This window comes from Cyrtonyx montezumae, unplaced genomic scaffold (genome assembly GCF_038088225.1).
Source record: "Cyrtonyx montezumae isolate F1298 unplaced genomic scaffold, pur_monq_1.0 scaffold_17, whole genome shotgun sequence".
Lineage (NCBI taxonomy): Eukaryota > Metazoa > Chordata > Aves > Galliformes > Odontophoridae > Cyrtonyx > Cyrtonyx montezumae.
Window position 1 is genome coordinate 21,059,559 of NW_027071903.1, and position 20,576 is coordinate 21,080,134.

At 60.6% G+C, this 20,576-nt stretch overlaps 2 protein-coding genes across 10 annotated transcripts; one reads left to right on the forward strand and one right to left on the reverse strand.

Moving 5' to 3' along the window:
• Positions 1 to 90: 90 nt before the first annotated feature.
• CELF6 (CUGBP Elav-like family member 6) lies at positions 91 to 10,436 on the forward strand. Of its 6 annotated transcripts, none has more exons than XM_065733681.1 (13): positions 91 to 358; positions 2,454 to 2,536; positions 5,320 to 5,368; positions 6,286 to 6,414; positions 6,491 to 6,570; positions 6,990 to 7,133; positions 7,269 to 7,413; positions 7,499 to 7,648; positions 7,741 to 7,803; positions 8,442 to 8,522; positions 8,611 to 8,754; positions 9,355 to 9,509; positions 9,636 to 10,436. In XM_065733681.1, the coding sequence occupies exons 1-12, from the start codon at positions 91 to 93 to the stop codon at positions 9,480 to 9,482; spliced, it is 1,464 nt and encodes a 487-aa protein (XP_065589753.1). In that variant the 3' UTR covers positions 9,483 to 9,509; positions 9,636 to 10,436. The 6 variants fall into 6 exon arrangements, with proteins under 6 accessions (XP_065589753.1, XP_065589748.1, XP_065589749.1 ...); XM_065733676.1 differs by lacking the exon at positions 91 to 358 and adding an exon at positions 2,071 to 2,115; XM_065733677.1 differs by lacking the exon at positions 91 to 358 and adding an exon at positions 2,071 to 2,115 and having other exon boundaries at positions 8,445 to 8,522.
• A 1,814-nt stretch (positions 10,437 to 12,250) lies between these two features.
• PARP6 (poly(ADP-ribose) polymerase family member 6) lies at positions 12,251 to 19,742 on the reverse strand. Of its 4 annotated transcripts, none has more exons than XM_065733661.1 (22): positions 19,672 to 19,742; positions 17,691 to 17,768; positions 17,497 to 17,591; positions 17,325 to 17,385; positions 17,146 to 17,236; positions 17,008 to 17,074; positions 16,469 to 16,618; positions 16,092 to 16,269; positions 15,862 to 15,915; positions 15,683 to 15,778; positions 15,516 to 15,608; positions 15,313 to 15,438; positions 15,157 to 15,222; positions 14,979 to 15,046; positions 14,213 to 14,261; positions 13,680 to 13,789; positions 13,517 to 13,589; positions 13,312 to 13,381; positions 12,771 to 12,850; positions 12,638 to 12,701; positions 12,453 to 12,537; positions 12,251 to 12,385 (listed from the first exon to the last, which is right to left on the reverse strand). In XM_065733661.1, exons 1-22 carry the CDS (start codon positions 19,672 to 19,674, stop codon positions 12,283 to 12,285), a joined length of 1,860 nt encoding a protein of 619 aa, XP_065589733.1. In that variant the 5' UTR covers positions 19,675 to 19,742; the 3' UTR covers positions 12,251 to 12,282. The 4 variants fall into 4 exon arrangements, 3 of the variants coding, with proteins under 3 accessions (XP_065589733.1, XP_065589732.1, XP_065589731.1); XM_065733660.1 differs by having other exon boundaries at positions 13,680 to 13,792; XM_065733659.1 differs by having other exon boundaries at positions 13,312 to 13,589.
• Between the last annotated feature and the right edge of the window lie 834 nt (positions 19,743 to 20,576).

Sequence of the window (20,576 nt, forward strand, 5' to 3'; positions counted from 1 at the left end):
GAACGGTTCCGAGCGGCGCCGAGCGGGGCGGGCGGGCCGGGCCGGGCCGGCGGGGCGGGGCGCGGCGGCGGCGGCGGCGGCGGAGCGGCCATGGCCGCGGCGGGCAGCGGCGTGGCGGCGGCGGAGGCGGGGGCGGGCCCCGCGGGGGCGGCGTTCAGCACCGCGAACAGCGGCCGAGTGAACGGGCTGAGCCACCCGCCCGGCGCCATCGCCATGAAGGACCACGACGCCATCAAGCTCTTCGTGGGGCAGATCCCGCGCAACCTGGAGGAGAGCGACCTCAAGCCGCTCTTCGAGGAGTTCGGCCGCATCTACGAGCTCACCGTGCTCAAGGACCGCTTCACCGGCATGCACAAAGGTACGGCGCCGAGCTGCGGGCTGGGCCTGGCACCGTGAGGAGGGGGGATCCACGGCGTGGGCACCGTGAGGGGAAGATGCCCCTGAGGCGGGAGATATCGGGTGGGTGTAGCCCTTATAAGGGCAATATCAGGTGGGTATAGCCCTGAGGTGGGCTATATCCAGTAGATATAGCCCTTATAAGGATGATATCAGGTGGGTATAGCCCTGAGGTGGGCAATATCCGGTAGGTATAGCCCTTATAAGGGTGATATCAGGTGGGTATAGCCCTTATAAGGGTGATATCAGGTAGGTTTAGCCCTGAGGTGAATGCTGTGTGACGGGTATAGCCCTGAGATGGGCAATATCAGGTGGAGAAGCCCTGAAGTGAAGGCGCCATGAGGTGAAGTTACCCCCGAGGTGGAGCTACCCCTGCATACCACACTGGATATGAGATGGAAGCACCACTGAGGGGCAGGCATTGCTGAAGTGAAGGCACCGTGAAGTGGAGGTGTACCCCTGCACTGAGTTATTTACCCCTGAGGTGGGGCACCGTGAGCTGGAGGCACCCATCTGAAGCAGAGGAACCCCTGGGATGGGGGCACCCACTGGGGGCTGGGAACTGCCATGGGAGCACCCTGGGACAGAGCTCCGGGGGCTAGGGGCACCTCCTGGATCTGCAGCATCGACATGGGACCGTGGAGCTCCGGCTGCCACCTGGACAGGGCCTCACGCTCCTCTGCAAGCTGTCAGCATGTCCCTGGGCCATGGGCAGCACCTGCCTCGTTGGGAATATTTTGGAAGCTGAAACTCATTGCCGGTGGATGTCAATGCGCCAGTGAAGTGGGGTGACCAGCAGACTCCCTTGTACTCATCACCGTGTCCTCAAAAATGCCTCTGGAGCTGTGTTTGAGCCCCGAGCCAGGGGCTTTGCACCCTGCTGCCCCCCAGCTCGTCAGCCAGCATCAGCTTTGGCCACTATGGCCCAGGAACACGACGTGACTGTGGATCCTGCTCTAATTCGAACACCATCCGTGCTCAGGGTGAGCCTCCAGGCACCATTGCTGCCATCGTCACTGCCCTCCGAACTTCTTCTGGGCACCGTCCCCATCATTGCCCGCAGGGAGGAAAATCAAAGGCAGGGCGAGTGGAGCGGAGGAAGCCAGCTTGATTACAGATGGTAAACACTGGAAATGCAGGCTGCTGGGAAGGACCCGGCGCTTGGGCTGAAGCGAGCCGCAGCATCAACCTCCCCTCTCCAGCTCAGATTCAGCCAGGGGCTCTGTCCTTGCTCCCACCAGCGCAGATTTGCCCCAAGGGGGGGTGAAGGACCCCATCCTCGTTGCCCCCCGCTTCACTGCCGCACTCCCTCTCCTCCGAGGCACGCTGATTGTACTTATTAAGAGTTATTAATACTTAATCAGCTGGCGGATTTAATTGTGCCAATATTAAAAATGCATCAATGTCAATTTTATTCATTAAATATTTACTTTGTTGAAGGGAAACTGTTTTGCTGCTGTTTTAATACCACTTTCCGAAGCTTTTGGATGTGACCTCGGTAAATCCGGGGAGCCCTCGGATGGGGAGCGGCGTGGCGGTGCGGGGCCGGGGCAGGGACCAGCCATTCCCCAGCGGGAGCTGTGGGGTCCGAGTGCTTGGCATCGTGAGTCAGCGTGGGAAAACCTCACTCCGGGCATGCTGCTGTTCCCAAAGTGCCACGACGTGATGCTGGAGGAGCCGGAGTGCCGTCGCCATCCGCAGCAGGGAGGATGCTCTGGGGTGCGCGGCGTCCACGCTTGGAAATGCACTTCCTGGAGAACGCTGGCTGTGGCTTTCCTCAGGGCTCCCTGGTGCTGTGCTTGGGGCTGCACGCTCTGGCTGTCTTCCTCCTTTCCTCCTGCCTTTCTTGCATTAATATCTCCCACTCCGTTTTGGGGCTGAGCTGAGGTCTGGTGGTTTCTATTACGCACATGTGGCCCCAAGATGAGCGATGCGGAGCCGGGTGCCAGGGTGGTGAGGTGCCACTGTGCCCTGGCACTGCTGTAGCCACTGGGCGGTGGGATTTGGGGTGCTGCAGGTGTCTCCCAGCCACTAACACTGTCTCCCCATCTCTGCAGGCTGTGCCTTTCTCACCTACTGCGCCCGTGACTCAGCCCTGAAGGCTCAGAGCGCACTGCATGAGCAGAAGACACTGCCAGGGGTAAGTGACGGCAGGGAATCGGGGAGAGCTTTGGGGTGTGAGCACCAGATTGCCCTCCCCCTGCCCATCCGTGGTAGCATGGGTTCTGCACCAGCCACGAGGCAACGCACGCAGGCATCACTTTGCCTCGAGGGTTCAGATGTCGTTTGGGTCATTGCTATGATGAGTTTGGGGTGCTCAGCCAAGCACCTGGGGACAACGCTAGCAGGGCCGCAAGGCTGAGTCTCACACCACCTCCATCAGTCTTGAGTGTGTGCTCAAACGCAGCCTCGTTAGACACGGGCTGATCATGTTGAAGCAATACCCCTCCCCAGGGGTGGGCTGGGGGGTGAGCAGTGCCAGGGTGCAGCATGGGCACAGCATGAGGGACAGGAGCTGCTCCAGCGGCCGCAAACCAAGCATTGATTTTTCTCCCGCCTGCGTGCCGCTGTGCTTTCTGCGGGCTCTGACCTCCCGAGCTTTAACAAAGTGAAAATAAATATTTAATTATTCTTCTAAATCAAAATCAATAGGGCCGCCGCTTGGCTGGGGAAAGCGCGGGGCCCGTAAATATAAATACCAACCTTGGGCGTGCGTTGAGGCCTTTTGTTACAGCGGGGAGGGACGTGCCCCCCCGCGGCCTGGCCGCCATCAGTGGGCTCGAGTCAGCAGCCCCGCGCTGGGGGTGGGGAGGGAGGGGGGAGAGGCCGTCTGCACAGTGCCACGCGTGCTGGGCACACGCGTGCCCATCCGCCTCTTTGCAATGCACGCAGCGTGCGTCCTCGCACACGCAGAGCCGCTCCGTGGTGCTGGTGCTGTGATACCGTGCTCGCACTGTCGTTCGTGGGTGTGACACCGTGCGGGTACGCATCTGTGGCTTGGCGCCTGCACGGTCGTGCTGCAGCTGCTCGCAGCCCCATCTTGTGCTTGCACACCCGTGCTGGTGCTTGCACACCCCCCCAGCTCGCCAACCCCCCAAGCCAGAGCCCGCCCCTGGCGCGGGGCGGGGCGGGGCCTCACGGAGCCCCGCCCCTCGTCCCGGCCCGGCCCGGCCCGGCTCGGCTCGGCTCGGTGGGGCTGCGGCTGCCCCTCTCTCGCCCCGCCTCCCGCGCGCGCCGCTGCGCGAGCCGAGCCGAGCCGGGCCGAGCCGAGCCGAACCGAACCGAACCCATCCGGGCCGCCTTGGGTGGAGCCGGGCCGGGCCGGCCCGAACGGAGCTGAGCCGGGCCGAACCATGCAGCTGCCGCAGGTGCCAGCCCCGGGGCCGCGGCCGCCCGTGCTGTGGGTGCCCGCGGGCTCCAAGCTGCTCTGCATCGAGGTAGGGCCCCCGCCTTTGTCTGCCGGCACGGCCCCGCCCGGCTGGGTGCATCTCTGCGGGTGCGGGGGTGTGCGGGTGGGTGCGGAGCGCGGCTGCACCGCGGGGGGGTGGGGGGTTGGGGGTTGAGCGGGTGGGGCCGGGGGGTCCTGTCCTGCGGGGGGGGGGGCCGTGCCCCAGCCTGCGTGTGTGCGTGTGCAAGGGGTGTGCAAGAGGAGTGCAAGGGGGTGTGCGCGCAGAGGTGCCGCACGCACGCTGTGCTCTGCTCGGGCACGGTTTTGCCTCTGGGGTTGATGGTGTGTGCAAGCTGCTGTTGGTGATGCTGTACACCCGAGTGTGAAAGCGTGTGCCGCGTGCATTCACACCCGGTACACACGAACGGTGTGGATGCAGCTGTGCCCCAGGGGTGTGCAGATGTGTGCACACGTGTGTGTGGCACGTGGACACACAGCAGTGCGTGGGTGTGAGCGTGCATGGGGCTTCGCTGGGGGGGCTGTGCATGGGGGTGCGTGTGCAAGCAGCGCTGCCCAGACCCCATTTTGGAGCTGCCCAAGCAGCAGGGATGGTTGCTGCACGGGGGAGGTGAGCTGGTGCCCATGGCCTTCCAGCAAAGGCCGTTGTGACGGTGAATGTGGCTGCTGGGTTGGACGAGGGACAGTGCCTTTATCCCCCCCAGAAATGGGATTTGCCCCTCACGGCTGTGGTGGGAGCGCGGGGTCCCCGTGTCCCTCAGTGACACCTCGGGGCTGATGTCCCCCCCAGCCCAGTCCCTCCCCAGAGCATCCCTGCCTCACACTGACATCTCCTCCCCGCGTTTCCCTGGAGACGAGGCGGTTGCCGTGGAAACCGCCCTCCTCTTCTTCCTGAGCCTTCCTCCTCCTCCTCCTCATCGCCACCCGGGGCTAGCACCGCCCCCACCTGGCTCTGGGAGTGCCCCACCGTGGCATTTTGGGGTGCAGCTGCCCACATGCTGCTTGCACGCTCCTTGCACGCGTGCCAGCCCTGCAGGCGTGTGCCCCATCACGCGTGACGGCTGTTGCCGTGACGACCCTATCAAGCACATCAGCGCGGGGGAAGCATGCTTGTTGCCATGGAAACGGCCGTAATTGTCGCACTTTTTCAGAAGAAAAAGGGGAAAAAGGAGGGGGAGAAGTGGGGAGGGGTGGCCCTGTGCTGCATGGGGAGCTATGGCCATGGACACACGCTGTCCCAGTGCACACGCATGTCACACCCACGGGCATGGTGACAGCAGCATGCCAGCCATGTGTCACACCCACACCCATACAGCCCCGCTGCGGGGTGATGTGCTCCTGGGAGCCACCACGTGTCCACATCATGGAACTCTGGACATCCAACCACCCCAAAGCTGTGGGGCTGGGGGCAAAGCCCGTGCTCTGTCCCCATGTCCCCAGACCCTGCCCCCCCCAGTGCACAGCTTCCATCGGGTGTGACACCGCACTGACAGCCCAGTGCCGGTTGTGTGTTGCAGATGAACCGCCCCATCCAGGTGAAGCCGGCGGACAGCGAGGGACGAGGAGGTAGGTACAGCCACGCCGAGGGCAGGGGATGCCTGGGGGTGACAGCACTGAGAGTGGGCTGATCCACAGCACAGAGGGGGAGAGGGCTGAGACCTGGCATCCTCTCATCACAACGATGAGCCCTGGATGCAGGAAATGGCCACGGGGGACCGCAGCAGCACTGTGACTTGTGGGTGCTGGCTGGTGGCTGGTGGTGCCCCACGTGCAGTGCGGCCGTGCACGCGCTCAGTGCCTGCTCCTGAGCACAGTCCAGGTGTGTCCTGGAAGGACCCGCAAACAAATTACCCACTTAGTGCCTAAGTGGGGGTGGGTTGCAGACCCACAGGCACTCCAGCCCAGGCGGTGCTGGGCCCCTCGGCAGGTGCTGCCTGATGTGTAACCAGCAGTGCATAGCCCCACTCCCGTCGCTGATTCCCTGTGCACTGTGGCCGCCGTTATTTCTGCATTTCCCCGGCAACGCTCCAACGGAGCACCTTATTTTCTTTGTCAAATGCCATTAGCGCGTGGTGGGAGCGTGTGACCGCACGAGGCAGATGCTGGTCATCATCACAAACTCCTCATTATTTACTCTCCCTTCCCTCATTTTCCGGTTATCAGTGTCCCCCAGGCACGGCCATGGACCGTTCTGGGGTCTGTCACATGGACACCACTGCTGGCGTTGTGGGGCTGCTTTTGTTTCCTGGCCACATACCCGTGGCACGGGATGGCATTGCGGTCTCCAGGAACAGCCCCGGCTCTGCCTGCCCCCCCCAGCAGGAGAGGTTCCCCCGTGCATGCCTGTTGCAGGGTGCTGTGTGTCCCCGCTGCTGGGTTTTGCAGTGCTGCCGTTCCCTGCGTGAGCCATCCGCACACCGGGGACGGGGAGGGGGTGGGTGCTGCGCAGTGTCCCCCCACCAACAGCTCTGCTTTGCCTCCAGAAGACAGGAAGCTCTTTGTTGGCATGCTGGGGAAGCAGCAGAGCGAGGATGATGTCCGGCGCCTGTTTGAGCCCTTCGGACAGATCGAAGAGTGCACCATCCTGCGTGGGCCCGACGGGGCAAGCAAAGGTGGGAGTGGGGAGGAGTGGGGCCTGGCAGTGAGGTGATGCCCGAACACCTCTTGTCACTGTCCCTCTGCCTGCAGGTTGTGCCTTTGTGAAGTACAGCAGCCACGCCGAGGCGCAAGCTGCCATCAGCAGCCTGCATGGCAGCCAGACCATGCCGGTAAGCGCTGGCCGTGCTGTCCTCTAATCCAATCACTGGCTAATTTGATCTGTCTAATTGGATCACGATCCCGGTGTGTTGCTTGGATCGCCTGGGGTTCATCCCTTCCTCACGCCAGGGGTGGGCACGCGGGGCCGTGGGAGAAAGGTGCGGTTTAATTAACAACGAAGGTCAGCAGCGCCAACGAGGGGGAAAGGAAACAGCGGTCAGGGAGCAGCTGCCGGGGGGGAAAGGGCTGTAATTAAAGCTCGCATCGATTGCTGCGTGCTGCGGCCGGCCCGGGCAGCGTCCCCAGGGCGCTGCGGCTGCGGGGTGTCCCTGAGCTGGGGATGCTGCGGCGCGATGTGTGGGGATGCCATGGGGTGACACGGTGGGGACGCAGTGGTGGCCCTGCTCAGCCCTGCCTCGCTGTGCCACAGGGCGCCTCATCCAGCCTGGTGGTGAAGTTTGCGGACACGGACAAGGAGAGGACCCTGCGGCGGATGCACCAGATGGCGGGGCAGCTGGGCATCTTCAACCCCATGACCATCCAGTTCGGCGCCTACGGGGCCTATACGCAGGCGGTATGGGGCGGCATGGGACAGAATCTGATTTTGGGGGGGGAGGGGAAGGAATGTGCCAGAACATGCTAATCTACCCTCCTCGCTCCTTTTTTCCTCTGTGCCACGCTTGCTTTTCCCTCTCTCCTCGGCTGTCAGATCATGCAGCAGCAGGCGGCTCTGATGGCAGCGGCGCAGGGGACCTGCCTGAACCCCATGGCCGCCATTGCCGCCGCACAGATGCAGCAGATGGCCGCCTTCAACGTCAGCGGGCTGGTGGCCGCCCCCCTCACCCCCTCGTCAGGTACAGCCCCCCCCTCTCCCACCACCCCCTCAGTGGCCGTGGGGCTGCAGCGGTGCTGAGCCTCCCTCCCTCCTGCGGCCCGCAGGTACCAGCACCCCGCCTGGCATCAGCACGGCGCCCGTGCCCAGCATTGCCACACCTATCGGCGTGAACGGCTTCAGCCCGCTGCCGCCGCAGACCAACGGGCAGCCCGCCTCCGAGACCATCTACACCAACGGCATCCACCCCTACCCAGGTACTGCTCGGGCGGGTCCCCCAGCACGTGATGGGGGCTGTCCTCGACTTTCCCTTTGCTTACTCTCTTCCTTCTCCCTTTTCTCTTCCCAGCTCAGAGCCCCACGGTGGCAGATCCCCTCCAGCAAGCCTATGCGGGCATGCAGCACTATGCAGGTCTCACACTTGGCTTTGCACGTCTCCGTCTCTTCCCTCTCTGCTCTTCGCGGGCTGGGAGCGAACTGGGCACATGTTACTGTGTTTGATGCGGCAAGAGCAGGGTGCAGGAGCTGTGGGGCAGTGATGGGGGTGATTCCGATTCTGAGCACTGTCCCATAACCCCAGCCTGTGCACTCCCATCGCCCTCGTGCTGGTGCTCCAGCAGACTGTGGAGGCAGGATGGAGGAAAGTTGATTTGGAGCACTGGTGATAGCATTCAGATTTTCACCAGAGAACCAAGTTCTTGACCCCTGATCATTGTTTTTATCAACCAGATGCACCACTTTCCTCCTCCATAAGGGCGCATTCCTGTTGCAACCAGCATCCCCCTGGGAGAGCCATTCCCATGTCCATCAGCACAGGAGCAAAAAATGTTTTGAACTGTCCCACGGTGCCACATCCAACGCTCTGCTTCCCAATACCATGGGGTCGGGAGAAATGAGGCTTTGGGAAGCAGCCACCAGAGTGGCCCATGGCCGCTTGGACCTCTGTGCCACCAAACCTATCATGCTGGGGATGTGTGGCAGCAGGAGATGTCCATGCAGGGGTCGTTCCCATCCTGTGCCAGGGTTTCAGTGCCGCGTTCTCTGTTCCAGCAGCATATCCCACTGCCTACGCACCCATCAGCCAAGCCTTCCCCCAGCAAGCACCCATCATCCCGCAGCAGCAGCGAGAAGGTAAGGGGGGGCACCCCGTGCTCCACGCGCTGCCGGTGGCCCCCGCCTGGCAGCTGACGTGTGGCCCTGTCCTTTGTGTGTCACCCAGGTCCCGAGGGCTGTAACCTGTTTATTTATCACCTGCCCCAGGAGTTTGGGGATGCGGAGCTCACGCAGATGTTCTTGCCTTTTGGCAATGTCATCTCTGCCAAAGTTTTTGTGGATCGTGCCACCAACCAGAGCAAGTGCTTTGGTAAGTCACCGTGTGAGCAAAGCCCAGAGCAGCGTGGTGGCTGTCACCCTGGGGCTGAAGGACCACGCTGTGTGGGGACAGAAGGACGTACCCTCCCGCTGCCACACTCCTCATGCTGTTGACACATCACCTCATCACCTTGGTGTTCACAGATCTCATGGGGCCATGCAGCATCCCTGCAAACCCATGTCCCTCGGTGTCCCCGCTGTCACATAACTGTCCCCACAGACCTGCTCACCTTGATGTCCCCACAGACCTCAGTTCCCCTGCAGACTCCATGTACACCTCGTCACTGCAGCGTCCCCACCAATTCCATCACCCCAGTGTCCCTCTAGATCCTCTCACCCGAGTCCCCACAGACCCTATCGCCTCAGGATCCCCACAGACCTCAGTATCTCTGAAGGTCCCCGGTGCCATGCAGTGTTGGGCGGTCCCACACATCCCCACATTCCAGAGGGCATTCCTGGGCTGAGTGAGCGCCCGTGGGGAACATGAGGCCCGTGATGAAGCTGGGCCGTGGCCCTGTGGAAGTCAAGCAGCTTGGTGTGGCGTTGACAGTGACGAACTGTCCCCCTGTGTCACCCTGTCCCTCTCCCCCAGGTTTCGTCAGTTTTGACAATCCGACCAGCGCTCAGGCAGCCATTCAGGCCATGAACGGCTTCCAGATCGGCATGAAGAGGCTAAAAGTCCAGCTAAAGCGGCCGAAAGATGCCAACAGACCCTACTGACCCCTGGCACCCAGGCCCCGCACAGAGGTACGAGGGGACCCGGCCTGTTTATCTTGGGATAAGGAGTGGCTGTTTCGGGTGTAACCACACTGCTGTGGGGTTTTGTGGCTCAGCTGTTGCTGGGTTGCTCATGGTGCGTTTGCTGTCCTGCAGGTCGGGCGTCCCGCGGTGTCTGCCGACTTCCCCCTTCCCCAAGTGCAGTATCCAAACCCGTAACTCTCTTTCTTTGCAACATATCCCGGAGGAGGAGGGAGGAGAGGAGGAAGAGTCGACGGAGAGAGAAAAAAAAAACAAAAAAACAAAAAAGCGAAGAAGAGAGCCATTCTGGTCGTAGCTTTTCTATTTCTTTTTTGATTCTTTTTTTCCAACCGGTCTTGTTTGTTTCTTAACGGGAACGAGAGAGCGAGGAAGGCAGGAAGGAGGAGAGCGACGCGGCGTTGGGGCTGAGATTTGCTGCCGGGAGAGGACTGAGTCCCGGGCAGCCAGGACGCGAGCTACCTTTTATAAGCACTCATTTGCTGCTACAAATTTCCCAAGAGGAACGAGGAAAAGAGGCTCCAGACAGATTATAAACCAAAGCCAGTGGGACAAGACCGGCCTCGGGTGACACACCTGGAGGATGCTTGTTTGGAAAGGGAAATCTTGGTGGGTTTTTTTTCCACGTCAGGCTGGGAAAAAAAAAAAAAAAAAGAGGGACGAAAAAGGATAAAAAGGATGTTGGACTTATAGAAGATATATATAAATAAGTATATATATATATATATCCCATGGAGCAGGGCAGCGGGACACGCGCTTCCCCCTGCTTGTCACTGGCACAGGGACATAGGATTACTTGTTTCAGAGTCATATCATTCCTTAGAGTTTAGGGACCAAAGGACTATTGCTTTTTTAAATATATATATAAATAAATTAATTTAAAACACACACACACAAATACACACACACACACACACAGACACACACACACAAAAAAACTTAAAAAAAAAAAAACAGGAAGAAATAAAGCAAACAAATTTAAGGAACACCTCGGGCGCGTGAGCTGCGAGCGGCGCCGGGAGGAGCACGGCTCAAGGGCTCGGTGTGGGGGGGCCACTGCGCGGCCGGGCACCGGGGGGGGCACGGAGGGGATCCTTGGGGGTGGACGTGGCCAAAAGAGCCCTCGGTCGCCTGCGGGAGACGGTGAAGCGATTTGCTTCTTTGGCTCTTTTGTGAATTCTTTTTTGGTTTGGTTTGGTTTGGGTTTTTTTTTCAGCCAAAAACAATTAAATAATAATAATTAAAAAAAAAATGTGAAGGTTTCGGCGGAAACAAAGCAAAGTGAAATAAAATTATTTTGTCAAAGTCGTCACCTTGGTTTGTTCTTTGAGCAATGGTTGCCGGGAGCCGGGCGACGCCAGCCGTGCGTTCGGGAGGAGGAGGTGCTGCCCACCACCAGGACCGACCTGCACCCACAGCCTCTGCTCTGCAGATTTTCCTTCGTGGGTTTCCCAGGAGCTGCTGTTTCCTGAAGCAGTGTGCCACCGAGGGACTTTTATTTTGGGTTCATCTCGGTGTGATCCCAGCTCTGCTCCGCCCTGCCCGCATCTCCGGGCTTTGCTGTTTCCCCGCAGTGGGACATGGCTTTGCGGGTGCTGATGGCTGCACCTCTGCCACTGTTGGTGTCTGTCTCAGCTGAAATAAAGCACAGTCTGGTGCCGCTCTTGCTGGGTGTCTCTGCTCCTCCCTCTGGTGCCCCAGCGTGGCCCAGTGCACAACAATCTGCTCTCCGCGATGTGATCATAGGATCACAGAATCACTCAGGTTGGAAAAGACCTCAAAGATCATCGAGTCCAGCCACGACCCAACCATACTGCCCTCACTCTAACAGCCCTCCACTACATCACGGCCCTGAGCACCACATCCAAACGGATTAAACACACCCCGGGGTGGTGGCTGCACCGTGTCCCTGCGGAGCCCCTCCCAGTGCTTAACAACCCTTTCTGTACAGCAGTGGTTTCTGATATCCAGCCTAAACTTACCCTGGTGCAACTGAAGGCCGTTTCCCCTCATCCTGTCAGTCACCAGTGAGAAGAGATCAATCCCGCTCTCACTTTCAGGTATTTGAGGAGAGCAATAAGATCTCCCCTCAGCCTCCTCTTCCCCACACCGAGCAGCCCCAGCCCCTTCAGTCTCTCCTCACAGGGCACACTCTCCAAGCCCTTCGCAGCCTTGCTGCCCTTCTTTGCAGCTGCTCCAGCACCTCCGTGTCCTTTCTGTGCTGAGCTGCCCAAAACTTGCTGTGCAGCACGTGCTGCCACCACAGTGATCCTCCGGAGCAGCCGCATCACTGCACTACAACCCATCCCTCCCTGCGTGCCCACCGCTCCCCGCAGCTCCATCCCATCCTCATGCCCCCATCCCTCTGCCCTCGCATCCTCTCCCTGCACCCCCTCCCCACGGCACTCAGCCCAGCAATGCGCTCAAAGAATACCACTACAGCACAACAGCTCGCTTTCCTCTTTTTTTTTGTTTTTGTTTTTGGTGTGTGTGTGTGTGTATGCGTGTTCCACTGGCTGGGTTGTTTTTTTTTTTGCTTCAGTTTCTCATCGATAAAAACGCCATCGCCACAAATGCGAGGAGGTCGGGGACGGGGTGTGGGGGGGACAAGGGACGCTGCAGCTCCCCGCTGCTCCCCGCTGCTCAGGGAGGAGCTGTGGCCCCGCTGCCGCCCGCCCGTGTCCCCGCACGTCACCGCCCGCTGCCAACCCCAAGCTCCTGTCCTCGGCCGCGGCTCAGCACCCCGCAGCGGGGTCCACGCCGCTCAGTTAGTGTACACCTGAGTCCCGATCACACGCATGATCTCCTTCTGGATTTTGGGGTCCTGAGTATTGATATTGGCGTCTCCCACTTGGCCGTCTTCGTACCTGGAGGGAAAACCGTAAGCGGCGCCCGCGGGGTGGGCGTGAGCGCAGGGACAGCGCTGGCACTCACACGAAGAAGAAGCGGGTGCAGACGTGGTCCGAGACGGGGCAGACCCAGATGTTGCCGTGCTTCTGCAGGTCCTTGGAGGTGATGACTGCGGAGGGAAGGGGCCGCCAGGTGGGGGCCGTCCCCAATGGGGACGTCACGCCAGCACACCCGACCCCGCCGGCCCACCGCCCCGCGTGGCCCCGCACCTTCGCAAAGCGCGATGCAGTTCAGGTTACGGCTCTGGAGGAAGCGGGACTGGATGGAGCGCGTCTGCAGGGAGAGCAGCCGGCGTCACCCCCGCCCGCTCCCAGCCCCCGCCCCGTGCCCCCGCCCCATCACCTGGGGGATGGTGTTCATCCGGTTGTACCGCTGCACCAGCTCGTCCTTGGAAGGCATCCGGTGCTGCCCTTTCCCCATCCCTGTGGACAAGTGACACAGCCGTCATTCCCGGCCCGAGGGGCACCCAGGGTGGGGATACAGCCGCCGCCGCCGGGCAGCAGCACCGTGGGGGGACGCGGGAACGGTGGCGAGACACGTGTCACAGAAACCCCAGGAATGGCCACGCCAGGAGCTCCATCCTGCAGGCAAACCCAAACCTCCACAGTGGGAGCGGCGCCTTTTGGAGTTGGCATGAAGCAGCAGCCTTCGCGTCACTTCAAAGTCCTTTTTTCAGCCCAGGAAATGCCCACTGATTGTTTTTTTATCCCCCAGTGATTGAGAGGGCGTATCAGAATGCCCTGATTTGTTGGGACGAGGACAGTGCGGGACAAAGACGTGGGATGTGGCTGGGACACCTGAGCATCCCAATGCAGCTCCTCTGTGCCATGCAGGGAGCGGGGTGGGAGCGCAGGCAGGACGAGCGGTGCGGGCAGCATCTTACCTGAGTATCCAAAGGAAATACTGGAGATGGGGCTCAGATAGATGCCCTTGCCATAGGCTGCTCCATGCAGCTTGCAGGAAAACACTGGGGTGAGCAACGCGGCACCCGCGGCAGCCTGGGCACGAGGCACGGCCACAGCCTCCCTGGGGCTGCCCACATCCCTCCCCACCTGCCCGGATCCAGAATCGGTGTCAGCGAGCAGTACCTGCAGCTTGGTGTAGGAGGCGTTGACCAGCCCGTTGCGCAGGATGGAGTGCCAGTTCTCAATGTGAGAGCCGCTGCAAGAGCCGGGGTCAGCCCCACGGCACCTGGCCCCGCAGCGCCCTATAGGGATCCCACCAGACCCCCACCACCCCACAGCTGCTCACTGGAAAGCGAAAGTGCTGCCGTAGAGCTTCTTGGCGGTGCGGAACCGGGCCTCCTTGGCTGGGGGGCTGCTCAGCAGGAGGAACTGGTGCGAGGTGTGCATGAACTTCAGCTGCTACCAGTGGAAAGGGGAGAGCAAGGGCAGCGCCGACGAGGAGAGAGGGCGGACAGACGGACACAGATCATGCACGGCAGCCCCCAGCCCTGCACCTCCCTCAGCATGGCTGTGCTAGGAGGGCCATGATTTCTAGGAGCTCGCCATCGCAGCATTCTCTGCTTTCTGTCCCAGTACTGTACCCCACAGTGCACAAGACCCCACAACCTGCATCCCGTGCCCTAACACCCCCACGCAATACCCATACATCCCTCTTTCAGCTTCCCACATCCTCCACCCCACATCCTGCATCCTCCATCTCAAACTGTGCGCGCACATCCTGTAGCCACTTCCCTACTGCACATCCCACCTCCTGTATCCTACACCCCACACCCTACATCGCGCAGCTCACACACACACAGCTCCAGCCAGGCCACTTACCCTGCTGAGAGGCAGCTTGACAATGTGGGATCTGTTGCTGGAGATGATCCTGGGGGAGCAGAAGAGAAGGAAGATGAGACAGTGGTCCCATCTCACTAGTTCCTAAATACTTTTGACTCCATACCATGCCATCATATTGCATCCCATCCCACTGCATCTCGTCCTATCACATCACACTGCAACTCATCTCAACCCATCCTAGCCCTGCTGCGTTCATTTTTGGGCACCTCACTGCCAGAAAGACATCAGGGCCCTGGAGCAAAGAAGGGCAATGGAGCTGTGAGAGGTGTGAAGCACAGGTGTTATGGGGAGCGGCTTGAGGGAGTTGGGATGGGTCTGTCTGAAGAAGAGGGGGCTCAGGGGGGATCTTATTGCCCTCTACAGCTCCCCGACAGGAGGTTGTGGTGAGGTGAGGGTCGGCCTCTGCTCTCAGATCACAGCGATAGAATGAGAGGAAGTGGTGTCAAGTTGTGCCAGGAGGGGTTCAGGTTGGATATTAGGAAGGATTTCTTGTCAGAAAGAGTGGTCAGGCACAGTAACGGGCAGCCCAGGGAGATGGTGGAGACACCATGCCTGAAGGTGTTCAGGAACCATGGAGATGTGGCACTGAGGGATGTGGTAGGTGTCCATGGTGGGGACAGCTTGATGGTTGGACTAGATAACCTAAGTGGTCTCTTCCAACCTTAATGATCCCTTGATTCTATTTATCCCATCCCAAACCATTCCATCACATTCTATCCTGTCTCATCCCAACCCTTGGCCTTACCACTGCAGAAGAGGATGTGCCAGCGGGTCCAGCTTGTCCATCTGCTTCTTGATCTCCAGATAGGAGCCCTGGCAGAGGCACAGCACCACGAAAAGCCACGTCACCAACCCGTGATGGAGATGGGCACCAAAATCCCACGTAGATAACCAAAATGGTGTCAGGATGAAGAGCTGCATACCTGGGTCATCTCCCGGATGGACATCACGCTGTCCAGCGCCTTCTGCAGCCGCTCGTAGTTCTTCTTCTGCACGCAGGGCAGCGGTGGGGAGGCCATCAGAAGGCTGTCAGTGTCCAGTGCTGGGGAGCACCGCCCTGATGCCACCCCGCTGCTTACCTTGGGGTTGAAGGCAAGAGTTTTGGGGTCGTTGGGGTCCACCACGGAGGGGTAAGGCTCGAAGATGATGCTTTTGCGGGGAGACTCCAGCGCAGCACGGCACATGGCCACCAGCAGGTCCACCACCTGGCCACCGAGACAGTCCCGGGGTCACCCTGGGGGTTCCAGCCTCGTGTCACCCACCCGTGTCACCCCCCGTGTACCTCAGCGCCTGTGGCCACCTCTTCTGCTGCACCGGACATCACACCCAGGGTGTAGAAGGAGAAGACGCACAGCTCGCGGGTGCACACAGCCGGCTGCGGAGGGGATGGGCGCTCAGTGGCGGTGACACGGGGTGACACGCACACCCGCCCGTCCCACAGCGCTGCACCTTCAGCATGGAGCCGTTCTGGAAGACGTGCTGCTCGTCACACACCACGCAGTACTCGTTGAGTGTCGGGATGCGCTGCTCCGCGTACTTCATCATCTGTGGGGAAGGCTCTGGGTCAGCACTGTGGCGGCCCCAGGAGTGGCAAAGGGACAGTGGGGTCGGTGCCATGGGGTGCTCACCTGGACCAGGAAGCCGTACTCCAGCGTGGGGACGTTCTTGCAGTGGCCACCAACCTGCGACGGAGTCGGAGCAGTGCCAGATGCATTACCCCTTTCCCACGCACCCCACACAGCATCAGGATCCCCCCCCCCAAGGCCATCCCAGAGGGACAGCGGGGACACATGCCCATGATGCCACGTGGGAAGGGGAGGGAGAGCAAAGCGAGCCCCGAGCTGGGGTTGACACCCACCAGGATGTTGAAGGGGGCAACACCTGCCTGGGTGCTGGGGGTGTAGCCAAACACCTCCCCCTTGGGGTTCTTCACCGTGCAGGACACAGAGCGGTTCATCAGGCGATTGACACGCACCTCGGGAGCGCCCAGCTTGCCCTTCAGCACCGAGTCCGGGATGACGGGGAAGCTGGGTGACCTGCAGGCACGGGACCCAGGAGACACTTGTCACCATCACCCTCCCCAAAAGGCCGTTTCCTTCCCGGCTCCTCCATTCCCATACATTCAGCTCTGAATTTACACCTTCCTGCTTTTGGGGTTTCAGGGAGCTCCTGTTCTCCTCAGCAAATGGGGGAACCGAGGCACTGGGGAAGGTGGGGACATTGCTGGAACCTTACTTGGGGATGGGGGAGAAGATGCTGAGACCAGCTCGGAACTTCTTGATGGTGCCGCTCGTTTTGAACCAGCTGTGCCGCTTCTCCTGCTGCATCTTCAGGAAATCGTTGCTCAGGTGCTTCCATTGCTGCGATGTGAACATGCCCAGGATCCTGGCAGAGAGGTGACATGGGTGCCCAGGCAGGATGCCAGCACCCAGCGGTGCCCATCTCCTCCTCCATCCCAAGGAAACCCAGCGACCATCCTGCCCTGGGGCATTTAAGGCCAGCAAAGGGACATGGCATGACAGGGACATGTGGCACACAGCCAACCTGGGGACAAAGTCTGTCCAGAGAGGAAGTGGTGCCCCATGTCTGGAGACAGCCAAGCTCAGGCTGGTGGGGGCCCTGAGCCCCTGATGGAGCTGTAGGTGCTCATGTTCATTGCAGAGGGGGTTGGACTGATGGCTTTTAAGGGTCTCTTCCGACTCAAACAATTCTATGATCGTATGAAAACGGTGACCTGCCCCCTCCCCGCCACCCCACAGCGTTTGGGTTCTCACTTCTTCAGCTGCAGCCCCAGCCCGAAGCCCTCCTTGTTGGATGGCTGGAAGACCTCGATGGACGGTTCTGTGGGCAGAGAGCTGCTGGTGAGCACAGTGCTCACGCATGGGGACACCTGACTGCCTGGCTGCACTCACCGGGGCCATCGAGGTACTGGGAGAGGGAGAAGCGCAGGCGCAGGACGATGGGCTCCGTCCGGAGCACCTTCCATGCTGTTGCCACCTCCTCCTGCCAAGGGACAGCCGTGAGGACACCAAGTTGGATGTGGGGACCCGAGTGCTACCCCACCAGAACCCCCTGCACCGTGGGGACTCACATCGAGGAAGCTGATGTTCACGTGGAGGTCGATGTCCACGTCGTCAATGGTCCCATACTCCCTGCAACGACACGTGGCACGGTGACAGGCGTGAGTCGGGGTCCTGGGGGTGCCACCACCAGGTCACAAGGCATTGTCACAGCCAGGTGCCCCGGGGTGTCACAGCACCCACCTGACGGACACGGCATTCTCACTGTAGATCTCCTTCACGGCCTCGATGTCGGCGTCCAGCTGTGGGTGCCGGTACAGGTCGGCGGCACAGGACCCCTGCAGCAGCAACATCACCCCCGGTGTCCCCACAGCCCCACAAAGGGGACAGGGGATTCCTGAGCCCCCTGGTGGCACTCGTTCCCATGGTGGCTTTACCTGCACCCCATAGAGGAACTCCTCGGACTCATTGTCCCCATCGGAGTCATCGTCCGTCCAGTACTGGCCCTTGAGGTCCTGTGGGAAAAGGGATGGGGGGCAGAGGGTTAGGGGGGGAGTTTGGGGGGGGAATATTTTTGGGGAACTTGTCTAGGTGACCAGGGGCAGTCTGAGGTGCTGGAGGGGCAGACCGGGTTAGGTTTAAGGATGGGGATCAGTTTCTGGGGGGTTGGGTTTGAGGTGTAGCTTTGCAGGGCACAGAATGACAGGATGCACTCAGACTGCTTCAGGGGTTGCAGGTCTGTAGGATGGATTGAAAGGTGTAGGTTTGGGGGGCACATTTGGGGGTGCAGGTTTTGGGATGCAGGTTTAAGGTGCAAGTTTGGAGTACAGGTTAGGGGATACAGATTTGCAAGATGCAGGTTTAGGGGTGCATGTCGAGGTGCAGATTGAGGGTTCTAAGTTTTGGGGGTGCAGACATGGGGTAAATATTTGGGGTCCGGGTTGTAGGTACATATGTAGGGTATGGGTTCTGGGGGTGCAAGTTTAGGGGTGCAAACTGAGAGGCGTAGGTTTGGGGTGCAATTTGGAAGGTGTGTATTTGGGGTACAGATCCTGGGGATGCAGACTGAGAGGCGCAGGTTTGGGGTGAAGGTTTGGGTGCAGCTTTGGGGGAGCAGATTTGGGGTGCAGGTTCTGGACGTGCAAGTTTGGGGTTCGGGGTGCAGATTGGGAAGTGCAGGTTTAGGCCAGCAATCTCAGGGGTGCAGGTTTGGGATGCGGGGTTAGGGAAGCAGGTTTGGGGAGAAGGTTTGGGGTACTGATTTAGAACTGCAGGTTCTGGAGGTGCAGATTCAGTATTCGGGTTTGCAGGAGTATACTGGAGGGTAAAGGTTTGGGGTGCAAGTCTGAAGTGCAGGTTTGGGGTTGCAGACTGAGGTGCAAGCTTGTATTGGAAGTTTGCAGGTGCAGGCTTGGCGTGCAGGCTTAGGGGGAAAGGTTTGGGATGCAGGTTTAAAGGTGAAGATCTGGGATACAGGTTTAGGGGTGAAGGTTTGGGGTGCAGGGTGAGGATGCAAGTTTAGGGTGCAGAATTAGAGATGCAGGTTCTGGAGGCACAGGTTTGCTAGTTCAGGTTTAGGGGTGCAGGTTTGGGTTGCAGGCTTAGGGGCGAAGGTTTGGGATACAGGTTGGGGTGAAGGTTTGGGGTGCAGAATTAGAGATGCAGGTTCTGGAGACAGGTTTGCTGGGTGCAGGTTTAGAGGTGAAGATTTGGGATGCAGGTTAGGGGTGAAAGTTTGGGGTGAAGAACTAGAGATGTAGGTTTGGGGGTGAAGGTTTGGGGTGCAGGTGAGGGATGAAAGTATGGGGTGCAGGTTTAGGGTGATGGTTTGGGATGCAGGTGAGGGGTGAAAGTTTGGGGTGCAGAATTAGAGATGCAGGTTTAGGGGTGAAAGTTTGGGATGCAGGCTAGGGGTGAAGGTTTGGGGCGCAGCTTTAGGGGTAAAGGTTTGGGGTGCAGCTTTAGGGATAAAGGTTTGGGGTGCAGCTTTAGGGATGCACGTTCTGGAGATGCATGTTTGCAGGGTGCAGGTTTATGGATGCAGGTTTAGGGCGCAGACTGTGATCTGCAGGCTTGGGGTGCAGGTCGGGGTGGGGTGGGCACGCACCCGTTACCACGAAGGGACCCCACAACCGATGGGGAGGGGGCAGCTCCCTCGGCCCCTCCCTCCTCCACCCGCGGGGCTCCCACGGCTCGGGGCAGTGCAGGGGTCTCGGGGGGACTCGGGGGGGTTCGGGGGGGTCCGCAGCCCCGCGCTCGCTGCCTTCCCCCCCCCCCCCTCCCCGAGCGCGGCCGTCCCCGCTCGGTACCGCCGCCCGCAGCGCAGTCTACGCGCCAGGCCCGGCCCCGGCGCCGCCCTCGGGCCCCGGACGAGGCGTCCCCGCGTCCCCCGTCCCCGCGGCCGCCCGCGGCCCTCACCATCTCAGCGCTGCCCGCGGCCCGGCCCGCTCCCTGCCGCCTCCATGCCGCCGGGCGGGCGGGCGCCCATCGGGCCTTGACGTCAGGGCCCCGCGCCTCCGTCGCCCGGCAACGCCGCGACGGCGGTGACGTCACCGCGGGGACCCCCGACCCTAACCCCGACCCCCCGCGGCCCCACGTTGGGTCCCGTGGGCTCACGTTGCTCCCCGCACCGCTCACTGTGCCTGCAGCATAGGGGCCCTCACAGTCCCTATGGCGCTGTGGCCGCTTTGGATCTCCATGGCCCCATGTTGGATCCCACGGTCCTGACTCAGGGTCCCCGGTGTACGGTCCCTATGATCCCAACTCAGTGTCCCCAACGTTTTCAGCACAGTGTCCCCATGGCTGTGGCACTGGGTGCCCACGGTGGGCCCCACATCACTGTGACAAGGATCCCAAGAGGACCTCAGTGCAGGGTCCCTCCCCGCGGTGTTCGCACGCTGTCCCCAAAGTCCCCAGCACAGAGTCCCGACGGTCCCGACGCAGTACGTCCAGGCAGGGTCCCCCATGTCCTCAGCAGTGTTCCCACAGTCCCAGCGCAGGGTCCCTCCATTGCTTGCACGATGCCCCCATAGTTCCAGCACAGTGCTCTCATGTCCCCGCCTCTCTGTCCCCTTTTTTGGGATGGCTTGGGGACATCTCACCCTGTGCCACCCAGAGCCATGGGGACACCGACACGATGGCTGCTGACAAGTTTGGGTGCCCAGGCCCGTTCTGTAACTCGAGACACCTATTTTTGTCCCCAAGTGTCTATTTTTGTCCCCAGACCACAGGGCTGGCAGCTGGGGGATGGCACGTCTCCCCCTGCACCTCCACCTTCCATGGGGCGTCGCTGCGTTATGGGGGCTTTGCGCGACGAAACCACG